The 18,580-nt window shown below is 44.3% G+C and overlaps 1 protein-coding gene across 2 annotated transcripts in view; it reads right to left on the reverse strand.

The window, feature by feature from the left end:
* PLEKHB2 (pleckstrin homology domain containing B2) overlaps positions 1-18,580 on the reverse strand; it is a 173,877-nt gene that overhangs the window by 70,466 nt on the left and 84,831 nt on the right. For both annotated transcript variants that reach the window (XM_078666082.1, XM_078666081.1), the window contains exon 3: positions 16,171-16,323. In XM_078666082.1, the coding sequence (XP_078522208.1) occupies positions 16,171-16,323 (153 nt within the window). The remainder of the gene's footprint in view (positions 1-16,170; positions 16,324-18,580) is intronic.

Here is an 18,580-nt window from a genome sequence, read left to right on the forward strand (position 1 = left end):
CTGAAACCGGCAACCACTCTGCAGGCCGCCTCCCAGAGGGAAGACACAGGAGCCATCCTACTGGCAATACAGGCCACCCAATTGGTGCTTGAATCTAAAATTGGAGAAGTGGGGGTGAAGGTGTCCCTCATGCGGCAAAATCTGCGAGGCGTTGCAGACAGGATTAGGGAGGCCGAGGGACGAGTCTCGGCAGTGGAGGACACACTTGGCGAACTGCAGGCCATGGTCTCCAGGCTGGTGGCCTCCATGAGAAGTCTGGAAAAACGAGCCAAAGCCACCAAAAATAGAGTCCAGCACTGTAACCTTCTCTTTGTGGGTTTTCCAGAAGGTAGGGAGGGCTTGGCCCAGGATAGCTTCCTGGAAGATTGGCTCGCCTTATTGGTGCTGGCCTCCCAGCTGTGCACCTGCTTCGTTGTCAAAAGGGTCTACAGGTCTTTGGCGCCAGGCCTCCCTCCCCGGGAGTCCCACCCCGCCCAATCATTGCTAAAATTCTCATCTACAGAAACTGTGACAGGATCCTGCAGGAAGCCCGACAATCTGGAAACTCCACCATACCATCACAAGGAATTATGATTTTTCCAGATGACACCTGCCAGATTCAACAGGCCAGGAAATCCTATGACAAAGTCAAGGCCAAACTTTGGGTGATTAATTTGCAATACACGCTGGTGTTCCCAGGACAACTCAGGGTCATCCATGACACCTAGACTGTATTTTTTGACATCCCCGAATTGGCATGGGAATGGTCAATGGAACAGCTGGTCCTGATGCCCAACTGGGCACCGAAGTAAGGGGTACCCCTTTTCAGGCACCGCCATGCCAGAAGTCAAGGAGATGGGGGCCCGGGGAGTAAATCGCAGACTCCAGTTCAGAAAAAGTGGATCCTCACTGAGGGACTGGGCCGGTGCTCCCAAAGGACAACCACTGCAGCGGCTGCTCACCCAGCCCATGGCCTATGAGCCTTCAACAGCCTAGACGTATAGGATATACGGCCTCCCTGACTCTTTTTTGCTACACCATGTCAGCACCACAGCCTCCTTTATTCATAATGTGTCACCAAGGATCCAGGCTGAGAACAATTTTTCAGACTTATACCTAAGTTTGTGTTCACTGTTCTGAGGGGCAGGTTACAGGTAATTCTGAGGGAGAAATGTGGGGGTGGGGGGTTGTTGGAGGGATACGAATGTTTACCAAGGTTGTTGACTTCAGTTTTCTTGTGTTACAGGTTAGGAGGTTTTCTTATTTGACGTGACACCACAGTGGCTGCTACGAACGAAGAACTTGCACTTTACTCCCAGAACGGCTCATGTCACCACTGGCCAACCGTACACAAAAGACAGGTTGGTGCTCACCACTTATGCCTCCTCCTTCGCAATGGCACCCCTTCACTTTAATGACATGGAACGTCAACGGCCTTAACGACAGTATTAAACGAGGGGCAGTACTTCGCTTTGTCAAATGGAAAGGCCCCAGGGTCTTGCTCTTAGTCGAGACCCACCGTCTAGGTACCAACTGCCCCTTCCTGGCTAGATATGGGTCTGACAGAAATTATGATGCAGGTTAAACACAGGGCTCAAGAGGACCAGCTGTACATCCTCACGTGACATTCTCCTAGGTGGTTTTGCAGGTCCACCTAGATTACCTGGGGAAGAACCCTTTGTTGGAGGGCACCCTAAACATGCACATACTCGACTTTATGAGCGTATATGGCCCTCCCACTTTGGCACAACGCATCCTGAATGACCTGCGGAAGTAGGTCCTCCGACTCCCTCGAGGATCACTTTTATTGGAGGGGACTTTAACAATATCATGGCTCCCCAGATTAACTCAATGAGGGTAGGTGCCGCCAGGGGTAGGGGGGGGAGGGGGCTGCAAAGTTGGACAGAGTATCTGCGATGTGTGGAGAGTGTGGAGCTCCAGGACTTCGGCATACACCCATCTCTACACAGCACACACATCCTTGTCCCGTTTTGACTTAATCCTACTCCCAGCTTCGATCTTCCGTACATTACGGGCTCACAAATACTACCTCGAGGCATTTCGGACCATCCCCCTATAACCCTCCCCTTTGGCCTACAACACAGGGGTCCTAGCAAGTTGTAGCGAATCAATGTCTGGCTTATGTAACAAAGCAAATTTAGAGAATTCCTAGTGCAGGAGCTTGGAAATTATTACAAATTGGATCAGGGTACTGTGAATTCCCCAGGCACCATATGGATGGCCTGTAAGGCCGCCCTGCGGGGTTTGACGAGATTCTAACTAAAGGGGAAGGAGCGACCCAAGCACCAACAAATAACTGATTTAGAGTCCACTATCCTTGAACATGAATGTAAGGACCATGCCAATGTGGACAGCTCTGAGCGGCACAAGCTGCCTCGGAAGAGGATATCACTTAAACGTCTGGCTCTTGAGGAGGCCTGGCAGTGCTGGCAGGCTCGACAATGAGGGTCTACGAATGGGGGGATAAGTCCAGCAAGCACCTCTATTGGTTGGTGACGAAAGAGGTGGTTTCTCTGACCTTTCCTTCAATTGAGATTGGAGATGGAGCAGTGGAAGAGATGACCACAGACATAGCAGCCGCATTTGAGGACTACTACAGTAAAATATACGCCCCCAAGGAGCGCCCTCCGAGGGAGGCAGGCACTTCGTTCATGTCAGACATTTCTATGCAAAAACTCACAGGGAGCGATAGAACAGAATTAGACCACCCTCATACATCGGAAGAAATAACTCTGTCTCTTTGGCACACAAACTCTGGGAAGACCCTAGGCCCAGGCGGGTTCCCCATGGAATACTACCCACACCTCCAGGTCTACCTGACACCCCACCTCCTGGGTCTCTATCAAGAGGTGGCTGACAAAGCACACTTTCTTCCTGAACTTGACCTGCTGACAATAGTAGTCCTGCCCAAGTCAGACAGACCTCTGAATCGGTACTCATCCTATCGCCTCATATCACTCATTAACTCCAAAATCAAAAATTATGCCAAAATACTGACCAATCATCTACTTGCAGTTCTCCCAAACTTGAACCACCCGGATCAATACAGATTCATGCCCACAGGAGCATTAGACATTGACTCCGCAGGGAGCACATGGCTCGGATCACCTATCCTTGTTATGAGACCAACTGCCCTTCTCTTACTAGATTACGCGAAGGCAATTGACTCCGTCAACTGGGTCTTCTTGGACGAGGAGCTGGCAAAGGTGGGCTTAGGGCCCAGGTTCAGATCTGGGTGCTGTATTCTCACCCCAGAGCTGAGGTCCGCATTAGTGGCGCTTTCTCTGACCCCATTGCAATCAGTCGCAACACTTGCCTTGTTTTCACACTGGCTATAGAGCCCCTGCTAGCGTTGGTCAAATGCAATGCCCAAGTTTGGGAGTTCAACTGGGGTATGGTGACTGAAGACCACATGGCATTAAATGTGGACTATGTTCTTTTTTACATCTCCCTACTGTCTCTTATGATCCCTCGTATGGTACAGATACTCCCCCTCCATTGCAACACGCTGGTACCACAAATTGATTAGCCTCAATCAGTCCTGGTCGCTTTGACAGGACAGTATACAGAACTAGAATGACAGTAATGATTCACAGTAACCAGACTTAGTTTTCGTTACTGGCGGATGCATGTAGTGACTCACGACAGACCTTAACCGATGGGCGAAACTACCTCTTGATGTTCTGGACCACACTTCCCTGTTTAAAATTATTGCACTGCTCCGCCTACTATACACCATGCTAATCCACCTCCTGCTCTGCCACAAAACTAGTTTAGAAACCTCCAAACTAAAATACGTGAATTTATTTGGTTGAACCACCCAACGCGCATCGCCACATGGAAATGCACCCAGTCCACCTGGGAAGGTGAGCTGTGTATGGCAGATGTCCGCCTCAAATACTGGTTGGCCCCCCTGCTGGTGGTCGATGACTGGCTGAGCTGTGGCTGGTTGGATCTAACTTTCCGGCTGGAGTTGGCCGTCTTGAGTCTAGATAATATCAGAGGGATGCTATACAGCAGCCCCATCCCTTTACACCTCCTCGAAATCACAAGGGTGGCTCTCCTGACTGGGGGTGAGTGCTTGCAATGTTTCAACACTCCGTCCATCATCCCCTTTGGTTTTGCTTTGTTCGCCCTTAGTTGGCAGGGTATGCCGAGACGTGGGTCCCTTGCTCACTTTGCCACTGGATTCAAGCTAGCCTGGCTGATGACAGCTGATTAGCCAGAAACCGGTCCCAGGATGCTTGTTTCCGGTCCAGGGAAGACATGGCTTGGCAGTTCGGGCTGGACTGTTCCCATGAGGCACAGGGTCAGACTGATTTGCATATGGCCATGTCGGAACTGGGGTGGCGGAATGAGCTAAAGAATGATGATGGATTAAACCCAGATCAGTTGACTGGGGTGAGTGCTTGCAATGTTCAACACTCCGTCCATCATCCCCTTTGGTTTGGCTCTCCTGACTTGGCACTTAGCGCTTAAATGGACTGGATGTGACAAACAAATAATGCTCGAGACCCTTCACTGTGCAAGCAAATGGTTGAGTAATGTTTCCTCCTTATCTGGGTTCGGTGGATGGGAAAAAATAGAAATTTCCACAATGGGGGATATTTGTCAGGGCTCACACTTCAAAACCTATCAGACTCTGCAACAGGAATTTGGTTTACACCACTCTCAATTCTTTAGGTACCTTCAATTTTGCCACGCCCTCGACCAACACCCCAATTCCCTTGCAAATATCTCTGAATATAGCCCCTCAAAAACTCAAACCTTATGGGGCCCATTGAGAGATAAGGGGTCACTTAGAATAACAAAACCTTCATAATTAATTCCTGTGCCTGTTCAAAACTCTAAGATCTCGGTGGGAACAATGTGTAGGCCCTTTAGATGACTCTGATTGGAAACACATGACACCTAGGATACAACTAACATTGAGGCTCCGATTATTCTTCGTATGAGTAACACAACACCAGTGCGGCTCTGGGGTGCCAGCGCTTTGGAGACACCGGCGTGCTGGAGCTGCTCGGAGCCGCAAGCTCACTGTTATTACCTGGTGTGGGAATGTCCTCCGATTGTCCACTACTGGAAAACAATCCTCACCACACTATCTAGAGTGATTGGGAGACCAATAGACTGTTCTCCTGGGGTCACACTGTTGGTAGTACTGGATGGCTTTAGCCACAAGATTGGGTAACAGGATCCTGGTGGGTAACGGGGTGGCAGTAGCCAAGAGAGACATTTCCAGATCCTGGAGATCAGCTTCTCCTCCAACACTGGTTCCTTAGCAACAGGAAAAAGCAGTCTACATGTCCCGGAGATGCCCCAAGAAACATGAGAAAATATTGGGGCGTGGTTAACATCATGGAATGCTTTTAACATATGTACCCTGCAATGTTTCATAGTATGCAACTTCAAACTCAGAATTACATTGTGGCATGTGCTATGTGACACTGTGGTTATGTGATAAAAATATCAATACAATTCAGTTTATTACAAAAAAAAGTCCCGAAGGGGAAGATGTTTTGATGCTGTCAGGTGCACCATTGAGTTACCCATCAGACGATAAGATCAGCAGCCGCCCCCCCATACTCCCATTCAAAAAGTGTCTCATCACTAAATCTAGGGAAAGGTGCACCCTCTCTGAGTTACACAAACTCCCTGTACAAGGACAGGTACAGAGGAGGTGAGAGCAGGAGCTTGGTAGAATGCTGGATGCAATGGAAAAGGAATGCAGCCTTTCAACAAGCAGAATTGACAGCAGCAAGGGCAGCGGCTAACGATGCACTAATAAAAGTAGCTCCTTGCTGGTATTATACACCAGAGAGGTTAAATGCTTGGAATGCCACAAAACCCAAACAATACAGAAGGGGCTTCTAGAACAATGGGTCCATGCTACACCTACTCTGGCACCGCAGCAAGCTCACTATAAACTAGAAAGAGGCTAGAGAACAACATTAAGGCCATGTTTAACAGCACAATTCTGAGGCTTCCAGCGTACACAATCTTCTGGGTTGACAACAAGCTCACATACCCTTTTCGATCCCTGCAGGGAAAAATAATAACAGTCTTTGCCTGCACAGCTAAGAAGAAAATTCTGAGAGCAATGGACACCAAAGGAATACAGGGTCACACATGCAGTTGTACAAAATTTGGGAACTTATAAGTAAGGAGAAAAATCTCTACGAGAATTGAGCAAAAAGGGAAATATTTTGAAAAATGCTGGAATTAAATCCTGATACTGCTATCCACTGAAGTTAAAGAATTTACTTGTATCTTAAAGGTTTACGACTGATGGCTCAGAGAGAGAAGCAGTAGAGAAAGATTGAAAGCATAAGATCTGGGGGGGGGGGGCTGCACCAGCTCCACAGGTTTCACTGATTCTCCTGGTTTGGGCTTCTTGTTGCGAGTGGATTCACAAAAGGAGAAGTGCGGTGGTGAGGGGAGGGGATTAGCATTATTCAGTCATTTTGACAGACCCACCAACCAGGTGAATGTACATGGCAATTGTTGTTCTTTGCTTATTATTAAACCCAAAAAACTAGGAAGGCTGGATCTGACGTTTGCGTATATGAGGGCATTATTAGGGTAAGAAGGGTACCATGGGTGGGTAGTGGTCGTACACAGACCCATGGTGATTGTATTGTCATGAATTTTACATTTTAAAGATTTCTTTGTAGTTGCTTCCCTGTTGCACAGGTTATCTAGTCTGTTACAGAGTTCAGGATGTATAAATATTTTTACAGACCTATGTCTGTTTTTAGATCACATATCTGAGCCATTTTTTTCAGGCAGTGTGTGTGTGAGTCCTCATCTGCTTATAATGTTCTGGAGTTTAACTTTTTCACTCTTCTGGAGTGTTTGACGTAAACAAATGACTTTAGAACTTTGAACCAAACTGTAGTAAAAAGGGGGAGACTTTGACCACTCAGGCGAAACAAGCATCTTAAGGTTTACGCTACTGTTCTCTTTTCCGTTTCACATGGCAGTATGGGTGCTAATGAGTGTGGACTATGTGGTAAATCTAGCCTCTGTTTCATGATAGTGGGAACATAAACCCAGACGAATGATGTGCCAATGCTGTCCCACTCTGAGTTTATCTTGGAAGGTAGAAAGAGTTAGAGGTAAATTGACTAATCCTGACTGGGTTTCTTTTATTAAGAATTTTGACATCATTTGTTTGCAAGAGACCTGGTTAGGCGAGTCATTGTTTATTGAGGGATATTTTTTCCTTGTTACCCTAGCCATTCCATCAAGAGCAAGGAGGGTTAAGGGTGATCTCACAACTTTAATCTCAGACAATCTTCATAGCTAGGTATGCTGGCTTTGATTAGATAATCCTGTTTATTAATTGGTTTGCTTGGTGAATGTATGAACTATGAACATTTTGTTGATCAAATTTAATAATCACAATTTTAACTGGAAGAATTGTGAGATTGTTTACGCGCTTGATTATGATTTAGGTAGACGTTGAGTTTGAAAGGTTCTAATTTGCTCAATTCTGTAGTTGAGAGACTTTAACGCCCACATATGTAATTTACCTTAAAATGTAATTTGTGGTATTGAGAACAGTGGGGAGGACAACTCTCATTTTCATCATAGTATTTTAGGAGAACTGTTAAACAACCCTCTGATGAAATATAACTTACTCTTTGCTTCTAATTTGTGCTCCATATCCTGATTACTGTCTCCAACTTTTACGGGACCTGGGCTATCTTCTACCATAGATTTTATTATTTTCTCTGAGGTTCTTAGACCCTTTCTTTCAGATTTTTTCTGTGATGCCACATTGGATTAGTGACCACAATCTACTTGTATTGTCTTTTCGTTCCGCATTCAGAGGAGTTAAACTGGAACTGGTAAAGAAAAAAGGGATCTTACTCAAATGTTCTAAAATTAATCCCAATCTGATATTTAATGACGTGTTTTAGTCCTACGCGACGGAGATTATGATGTGTTTAGATGACCACAGGTGCGCCTTGGGGATTCTGAGATCATTTAATTTTATTTGTAAAGCTACTAAGATGCTTATGGCGGGAGTTTATCGACTCCTCGGGCCTCAATTATTCAGCTGGTTTGAGTTTGAATGTTCCACCACACACAAACAAGTTACAGATTTTAAAAAAAGTCCCTGTGAATTCCTGATGAGGCACATGTCTGCAGAAGGAACTATAATGACGTTTTGAAATCCAGGAAGGCCTGTTTCAGGGAGGAGATTTGGGCCTCACTGCATCTGGCTATTGCTTCACACAATAATAGCACATTCTGAAGAGTCATCAATTGATCTTATTTCAAAGCAGTCCCTGTTACAATTTTTGGGGCCACACCCCTCCCCTTTTTTCACTAGAGAAGGGTAGAGTAGGATATTAGAACAGCACAGGGAAGTAGTTTCCACACACACATTTGTTTTTAGATATGAATATCCAAACAGAGAGTGATATGAGACACTGAAACAGGTAGTAGGAGTAAGACACACCCACTACTGGGAACATTTGAAATAACCAATAGATGGGACAGTTCACCTTGTTGTAAGGGCAGGCACAGTGATTTGAGGAGTTTAGTGAGTGGGGGGCAGCCTGAACCCAGTCCAAATCCCCCTGGGCCCCTTGATGTTTGGAGCCACACTACTCGAAAACAAATAGATGGCGCATTTCAGAAAAATTACTTTTCCTCAAATATAGACTAATCATGCACTAATTCACTTTTGGTGTTTGACACAGCAAGCTTTAAACCAGTACCTTCTGGTGTTGAGGAGAGTAAGCTTGCTATTATCAAGAGCTCTAATGGAAAGACCACTGGCCCTAACTGGGTCCCCATGGACATTTATGATGGTAATGCTGATTTATGAACACCTCTAGTTACAAATATTCTAAGATCCGCTGTGGGGATTAGTGCACCATCATATTGGGCACGGTCTGTCATAGTTCCGTTATTCTTAAGAGGGGACAAAGCTGATCCTGCCTGTTACGGACCAATTTCTTTGGTTCCATAGAGAAAGCTGTAGGCCGGATTATTTTGTCCAAATTGGAAACCTGAGCCAAGGAGAATTCTATTTTCTGTGACATTCAGTACAGCTTTGTCACGGACTAGAAAAATGGAATTGTGATTACATCTGTATATGAGAGCCACCAAAAACACAGTGGCCAAACATGGAAATCTACACTTGACATTCATAGATCTCACCAGTGTCTTTGATTGGGTAAACTGATCTAAACTCTGGTCAATAACAATACCTCTGGGTGTGGATGTTTCAATTGTCCATTTCCTCAGATGTGCACATTTCAGCCTGAGTCCGCTATGGCTCTTGTGGTAAGTGCATTGATTGGATGCACATCCATCAGGCGTGTGTGGGTGGTTCCCCATTTAAATTTACCCTTTATATAAATGATTTGGGCTGGTTTTTGAAGATGAGGGGCTAAGACATGCATCAGTGGTGGTCGCATTCAATCCCCGCGCTCCTCTGCACTGATGATGCAGTTCTAATTGATAAAACAGCAAATGAGCTGAAAAAACCTCTTGAATTATTCACAGGTTTTATTGATGCCTTGGAAATGCAAAACAAAACCTGATGAAATCATTTATTATGGTTTGTGGTCATCGATTGGTGAAAACTCGCCACCATTTTGTTAGTGGTACTTGCATTGTCAGTGTTGACTTTAAAACAAATGTGAGTTTTTTTGGATAGTGCCTATATTTGGATCCTTTCCATACAATCAGATCACAGTAGTTTGAGAGGTCAATAGAAGAGGTCCTCAGGTTTGATTCCAAATTAGGTTATAAGCCACTTAATGAAATGGTTGCAATTTATAAAAGCAAGTGTCTGTGGTATGTTTGGTGTGGATCTGTGGGGATATGCAGACTTAAACAGTATTCAATCTATTGAGAAGGCCTTAAGAAGGCAATTGGCAGTGCCACAAAGCAGCTTAGCCCTTAGTTGCAATTTGGAACTAGGGATCACTTATTTGGAAGATTTAATTAGATTCTGTTAGGATTGTGGCTTTCCATTGGGTCTACGCCGAACACCAATTTACATCGCTTGGTGTTTCTGTCTGTCCGGCTTTAGATCTGGGGCATCATATTCCCAGGATTAATTATTTAAAAGTAGTTTGATTTGCTGGGGAAACCAGCGTTATTTTTAATTAATTAATCTACGAAAAACATTGCAAAATCTTTTATTTTTGAAAGGTGTAAGTAGGATGGGTATTCAAACCAGTTTGCAAATCTTCTGTTTGTGATTGTTCTTTGATTTCCACCACTGACAATATTGAACCATATTTAGCTTTTGTTGATAATACTCAACACATATTCTTCCTTCCCCATTTTAGGTTAAATAACATTGATTGCTTACTTACTTTCCCAAAGATTGACATATGAAGAAAGGGATTGCCTTAATTCCCGTATGGCAGTTGATCGGTGCAATGTACAATACATTTAAAAAAAAATCCTACCAATTTTATGATACCTAAGGAACAACTTTAAGCAATGTTATTGCATTAATTTAAACTTAAACCAGCTTCTCTTTTTTTGCAACAGCTTCAAGCAGTACAGATTAGTTTTGTGGTGCATAGCACGCCACCAAACTAGGAAATCCAGACACTGAGTAAAACATCCAATACATACACTACATGACTTTCACAACAGATCTTTCTAATGAAGCAGGACTGTCCAGATGAAATAAATTAATTAAACGTCTTCTCAAAAGGAAGGTGGCTTTCTGGTATAGCACTAACATTAATTAACTTGAAGAAGCAGTGATGTTCTCGACAATAAGGATAGTTTATTCATGCGCCTGCGTCCACCTCCTATATAAGAATCAGGAACTTTTTGTAACAAATTCCGTTTTCAGGGTGTTCAGCTGCAACATGTTCAATCTAAATCACACTTTCAAGCAGTTTAAGACAGAAAAGGCAAATCCTTGAAGTGAAAACCTGCCAAACGCATACAACCAACAGAAAATAATTTATAGTTTAAAACATTAGCCTCGGCACCTTAAACTGAACAAGGGACTCTCTACTGGGACCCAGCCAATGCACCCTAGATAAAACAGAATTCTATTGATGAAGGACATATGGGCATTTCTAGCACATCACCAAACAAGAGCAGTGTCACAAGCAAGTCCAAACCTAATAAAGGTAAGGAGTGCAGACGAGAAGCGGCAGATCATCCATGACAGATTATTAAGGCAGAACAATTTGGTTTTCACAATGGTTTACACTCGAGGTCCAGCTTTAGCTGTCCACACGGGGACTCATGTATTCACATAACCCATGTAATAATTTCCAGCCCTGCAAAACAGCACAAGGAAACCATGATGCTTTGGAAAGCCTAATGCTAGCCACTAACAACATAACCTCAGATGTGTAGTCAAGAATGTTTTATTGTTGTTACAGTATTTGTTGTAAATTTACCGTCTTTTTAGGACACCAAACATACAGATCCGAAATTACAAAGACATTACAGTAAACACAGCACAACAGTATATGAACAAATGCCTTGCAGTTCATGCATGGTTGTGATGGCGACGTGCACACAATAACACAGAACTAAAGCTATTGAAAGTCAAGTCAAGTCAAGTCATGTGATTTATATAGCGCGCTACATACCCAGAGGGTCTCAAGGCGCTTGAAGAATGGTGGGGAATTACATGTTGAATATCCAGGTTTTAAGTTGCTTTCTGAATGATAGGTGGTTTTGAGTGAGGCGAAGGTGAGTGGGGAGTGAATTCCAGGTTTTAGCTGCCAGGTAGGAGAAGGATATTCCTCCCATGGTGGTTTTGTTGATGCGAGGGACAGCAGCAAGGGCTTGGTTGGAAGAGCGTAGCTGGCGGGAGGGGGTGTAGAAGGAGAGTCGCGCGTTGAGGCATTCGGGTCCAAGTTCGTAAAGTGCTTTGTGAGCGTGGGTGAGGAGGCGGAATGTTATCCTCTTATTGACAGGGAGCCAGTGGAGGTTTTTCAGGTGACCAGAGATGTGGTCTTTACGCGGGATGTCTAGTATGAGTCTGGCAGATGCGTTCTGAATGCGTTGTAGTTTTTTCTGGAGTTTTGCGGTGGTACCGGCGTATAGTGTGTTTCCGTAGTCCAGGCGGCTTGTAATCAGTGCGTGGGTGACCGTTTTTCTGGTTTCGGTGGGGATCCAGCGGAATGTTTTTTTGAGCATGCGAAGAATGTTGAAGCAAGATGATGAGACGGCGTTGACTTGTCTGGTCATCGAGAGTGAGGAGTCCAGGATGACGCCCAGGTTCCGTGCGTGGTCTGTTGGGATGGGTGCTTTTCCAAGGGCCGCTGGCCACCAGGAGTCGTCCCAGGCGGAGGGGGAGGTGCCTAAGATAAGGACTTCTGTTTTGTCTGAATTCAGTTTTAGACGGCTGTGCTTCATCCAATCTGCTACTTCTTTCATTCCTTCATATAGGTTGGTTTTGGCGGTGTTAGGGTCTTTGGTGAGTGAGAGGATCAGTTGAGTGTCATCAGCGTAGGAGATGATATTGAGGTTGTGTTGGCGTGCGATGGTCGCGAGGGGGCTCATATATACGTTGAAGAGGGTGGGGCTGAGTGAAGATCCTTGTGGTACGCCGCAGATAACTTCAGTGGCTTCTGACTTGAACGGTGGGAGGCAGACTCTCTGAGTTCTTCCGGTAAGGAACGAGGTGAAGTCGGGAAGTGCCTCCCCGACTTCTATACCTCAGAAAGTAAGGAAATAGGATGGCTCACAAAGGAGCTATTATATATAAGGGCAATGGTAAGACCGAAAGCCTGTAGCAAAATGGCTGGATGGGGTGTGCTAGCTCAATAGCACAGCTAAATTCTATTTCTGCTCTTGACAGCACATAATGGTAAATCTCAACTTAAGCAGTTCACAGTGGGCTTCTCTCCTCTTCACTAAATAGTGCAATCATACACCATTTTTACCTCCTCTTCTCTTAGGAAGGAGTAGCAGAAGTTGAATGCTGCAAGCAGAGTGCTCACATTCACCCCGGCGGTTTGTACCAGGAAAAACCCACCACAGAGAATGCAAGTGCCTTACATGCCACAGAAGCAAGCGACATAATTCAGTTACAATAGGGCAAGTGGATTAAAAACAAAGGAATGGTAGAAAGACACAGGTCATGTGGATTTTGTCCCATTACGGAAAGGGATGTGCTAAGTATTATGCAATAGAGCATGTGCAACTGAATACATACATGATTCGGAAATATGTCCTTGAATGGTATCAGCCACATGGTACTCTTCTCTATGACGCTGAGCATGACAAAATTATGTCTATCCCATAATTGCTTCCCTTTAATAAATAACATATGGCCAGATGTACCAAGGATTTTAGCGTTTGCAAACCCTCCGCCTTGGTAAACCAGGTGTGAACACTAAAATTGATTTTCCTATATACTAAATACATTTAGCGATTCAGAAAAGTGTTTCTGAATCGCTAAATGTGTTTAGAAATGGATATCAATATGGCATATGAAAGGGATGAGATTTAGGCATACCTTCCATATGCCGAATTGGTATGCTATGTATCAATGTTTTGCTACCAAAATCAGGAGTGGTAACCTATTCGCAAAAGGGAAGGGGTCCCTTTGAGACCCCTTCCTCTTTGTGAATGTAAAAATACATTTGTTTAAGAGAAGACAATGGTCCACGAGACCACTGCTTCCTCCTATATAAACCAAAAAATAAATGAACTTTTCTTTTTAAACACACCCTATTTCCCTTTAAATGTAAATGTAAATGTAATTTGTACTGTAACGCATACTGCTGTGGAACCCTTCCTGGCTTTTCCCTGTGAAATGTCCACACCTGGGCACCCCCAAGGTGAAGCCAGTCATCCCAGCGCTGTTGGGGCCGTTGTGGAGATTAAGCAAGCTATTGCCCAGAGTTGCAGAGTGGGACCCATGATTAGACTAGGCACCGAGGCGAGAATTATCAGGTCCGAGGAAATTGAGCCCAAGCCCCGCCGAGGCGGGAATTGAACCCTGGTCCCGGGCCAGACCTCTGCATCAGGGTCTGCCGCTCTAACCATTGAGCCACACTTCGGGTTGCATTAAAAAAATATCTTTATTTAAAAGCAATCACAGGTATGGTGGACTGCTGACCACACCAGCCCACCTTTTCAGTGATGGCAGCAAATCGTAGTGATTCGCAATTTGAGACCTACTCCATGAATATTCATGAGGTATGTCGACTTGCGACCTACTATGATTCATTATTTTGCAAACCAACCTATTAGTAGATAGGTCAGTTCGCAAAATAATACAATGGTCGCAAAAATACAGGCTGCAAATTGTGACCAGTATTTTGCAACAAGTGTTTAGTACTGGCCCACAGTTAATGAAAAACGGATGAGAAAACACTATCAACTTGTAATAACCGACACCTTGTCACACGTCCAAAGCTCTGAAATCAAAAACTTCTGGCGGTAGCCAGTGAAAGTCCCTCTGTGTTGGGACATATAATATCCATGTCCATTTTTATCTTGAAATAAGATGTGGCAAAATGTTCTGGAGATGTTGGGGGTTAATTACAGTCTACTGTGGCAAGTTGAGCAAATGTGATTTGCAATATTGAGTGCACTACCTCGCACTGTTTTCACTATGATCTTTTTATATGCAATTTATGGAAATACTTTTTGATGGCCTGTAGTTGAAAACTATATATATATATTGCTATTGACTCCTAGGTCTGCTTGCCGTAGGCTGAATATGTAGCTTGAGACAGAGAGTTTGAAAGAAGCGGTACCTTGGGAAGGAGCAAATTGTGCTTTAAAGAAATACTTTTGAATTAGACTTAATTTTGAGAAAGCTCCGTGATTAGGTATTTTTTGTTTTTCTCTGGGAGTTTTTAGGTTTAGGGTGAATGATGGCAGAGGCTTGAGGAGTACAGAGGCTATATGGGTGCAGTGTGGAATCCATTAACAACACAGAGTTTGGTCAGTTGGGTGTTCAACAAGAATGACACAATAGCCATGATTGGCTGTGTAGATGCCAGGCCGAACTTAGATCTCACATCTTAATGAAAAAGATCTGGCTATCATAAACGCATTAAGGCAAGGAACCGGCTGTGGTTTACGTCTTGTTGTTAAATAATAATAGGTATTTTTTACAATGCACCCCAAGAAATACATTGATATTCTTTTCTACTGCCCTGTCAATGTATTTTTGTCTATGTTGCTGTGGTGGTTATTTTTTTTCCAACTTACTTTGATGCTGGATCAACAGATCCCATTTGTAAAAAACAAATATGTAAAAATAACAACTGTGGTATGTCTATGAGGCAACACTAGCAGACAAAGTGTAATGGTGAGAATGTTTATGAGCACTGGGGTACTACATATCCCATTACTTTGCCGGTTTCAAAAGAAGACGGTCACTACAAAGCCCATCCTCAATCTCTTACATGTGCTCCAATTTTCAGCCTTCTCAGCAACCGCTAATGGAGCAGAATGTGGAATCACTGAATGTAGAAAGTGGGGATTCCATGGTGAATATTTTGCCACAGACTCTCCCTATAACTTGCTTTTTGTGTGAAATCAGTCTAAAAACAGCAGCAGGGGGCTGGGTGGTGTACTGGGCAGTGCCCAGATTATTTCCCATTTCCTTTTACAGTGCATATTTTATTCCATAGTTTTTATTTTAAAGGCTATAAAACTTAATTTGCAATTATAAAAAAAGCAGAATTCATTGGTTGAAATGGATTTGAAATTAATTGCAGAAAACATACAGAATGGTGACTATTTTTTCGGGCAAACAAATTACAAACACACTAAAAATCACTTTTAAACTGCATTTTTTTCTGAAGTTCAACAGAATTTTCTATTTTTGGTAAACACGCTGGTTATGAACTCCAAAAAGATCCTTAAAGCCTGTAGAGAAATTTTCCACACGTGTATCTATTGTACACCGGTTAAAGAAAAAGAAGGGACCACGCTGTCGTCACAGAGTTTTATGTTTTACTGCCAAAAGTGACACACACCAAAGGGCACGTAGCATTGTATTGCTTCAGTGAACCCGACTTCCTCAGTGATACTACCTAAGGATTTATTTTTCTACTATTCAAGGAAAACAGCAAGTTATGTCTAGGGAATCTAGGCTCACTACAATGTTGAAAACTTAACCCAACTTGGCAACACCAATCAATGTGATGACAGAATGGGGTACAGTAAAAGTAGGGTCATGTTGTATTATACCTCTGCACTCGTTGCCCACTCGGATGTTAATGCAGTCTACGCGCATGTGGATTTTGTCCTCCATTTCTCGCCGGTACTGGTCATCATAGAAGGCCAAATTCCCATCCGACCAAAGGTCAAACCAGTTCTTCTTCCAGCGGCGTAAAATAGTGCCTGGAGGGAAAAGAAAATAATGTCTTCATTAAGCACACGCCTTTAACAGAATCTAGTGAATTTATCCTTAATGCTCCACCGATCTTTTTATGCATTTCACTTTTTGTTCCACGACCTGCATGTGTTCTGCTGTGTTTTTGTCCAGCTTTGTGCTATTTCCACAACGAAAGACACAAATGCCATTGCTTAATCCCTTTTGGGGCAAAGCATTTCACCATCTCTTTGTTAACGTCTTTTTGACATTTTGGTATGTATGCAATTGAACGTCAATAGAGACGCTTTACATCATATTTTCAAAATGATATACCGAATTTTTAGTTTTACAAATTTCTAAAAAAGTCATAATAGGTACTGCTGGTAGTCCCGAGTCTCCACATTACTCAGAGATAAAGGACAAAACAGGGATTGGAACTGAAATAGCATCAAGCATCAAGAGCATGCCAGTGTTGAGGACAACTTTATCTTGGAAATACTAAACACAGATGATGACTGCAGCTTGTCTATTCATCTGGCTGAGATAAGTACCTACAAAAGGTAAGGGACTCAATACATTCGGGCCAAAGGTAAAAGAAACAAAGAAAATCATGGGAGTTTCAACTTGAAGTATGTAGATAAATATGATCTTCAACTGCTTTCTTTCTTATCTCAAAAATCTTTAAGATTTGTACAAATAAAATAATATTAAAACACAACAAAGTTTAAACGCTGGGTCCACCTCATACATAATCTATACTACTATAATAAAGGATGAACTTTCAGCCTTTGAGGCGGGTACACTCGGGAACCACAGCGCCAATCCACACACCCGATACACCGTTGGAATCGTCAGGGTGTGTAGATGGTTATAGGCTATATAAATCTTTTTTTTAAAACGTGATTTAAAAAATTTACAGTAAAAAAAAAGTAGTCCCTCTGAAGTAGCGCCGGCCGCGACGTGCTTGCTCACGTCAGGAGCGCGGGGAGGAGCAGCATCCAGGAGCGCGGGGAGGAGCGGCGGACATGGCGCGGGGGAGGAGCGGTGAGGTGAGGAGCAGCGGACAGGCCAGCGGCGGTGCGAGCAGCGGACAGGCTGGAGGAGCGGTGGCTGAGGTAAGGGAGCGGCGGACATAGCGCGGGGGAGGAGCGGTGACGCGAGGAGCAGCGGACAGGCCAGCGGCGGAGCGAGCAGCGGACAGGCGGGAGGAGCGGCGGCTCAGGTAAGGGGACCCATGTCGGGGCAGGCGGGGGTCGGGGCAGGTGGGGGATGGACCGGGTGGGGGCCCGGGCTGGGGGACGGACCGGGCGGGGGCCCAGGCTGCTGCACAATGTCGGGGCGGGCGGGGGTCGGGGAAGCCTGTTGCACCCGGACAAGGTCGGGACGGGCTGCTAGTAAAACATAAACTGCAGATACAGAAGATCTACTGACCAAGTAGAAATGTGATGGGTTGAGGAAGGTAAACAGACGAAAACAAGTTACTTACCTGTAACTTTGGTTCCCCAGTATTGGTAACTTTCATAGATTCCCATAACTTGTATCATTCCCCGTCGTCGGAATGGGAGTCTCGGTAACAAAAATAACACAGTAGGTACAAAAGAGAAAGAAAAAGGCCTAGGCCTCATTCCCTTTTGTAGCATATCCGCCTCTTTTTGTAAAAGAGACCAAAACTAAGCATCAGCCAATCAGAAGAGCCTCACCCCATAGAACCCTCCTGAAGGAACCTCAGAGCCTCAGATTTTCGTAGCCGTTGTGTAACAGTAACCACATCTGCTGTAGGCTGAGCTTTCCCAGGGGAGGAGGGTGGGCACATGGGAATCTATGAAAGTACCAATACTGGGGAACCAAAGTTACAGGTAAGTAACTTGTTTTCTTGCCCCAGTATTTGAACTTTCATAGATTCCCATAGCTTGTATCAGAGTAGCTAGCAGTAAGAAATAAAGCACATTTTGTGACATAAAAGAAACATAATTGCCTCTGTACCATCACGAAAGCTGAAGTAAATTATATACTGAAATAACAATTTGTATCGACAGTAAACACAAAATGAGCATAAAAAAGGAAGGAGAGATAGTAGGGAAAGCTCACCAATTAGTGGAAGAGGTTCCTCAGGACTGCCTGGCCCACAGCTGTGTCTTCCTGTGTCAAGGATTCCAAGCAGTAATGCTTCGTAAAGGTGTGCACGCTGCTCCAAGTCGCAGCTCTGCAAATGTCTCTGATGTGTACTCCCGCGAAGAGAGCTGTAGATGAAGCCACGGATCTTGTGGAGTGTGCTCTAATCCT

The sequence above is a fragment of the Lissotriton helveticus genome, chromosome 11 (genome assembly GCF_964261635.1).
Source record: "Lissotriton helveticus chromosome 11, aLisHel1.1, whole genome shotgun sequence".
NCBI lineage: Eukaryota > Metazoa > Chordata > Amphibia > Caudata > Salamandridae > Lissotriton > Lissotriton helveticus.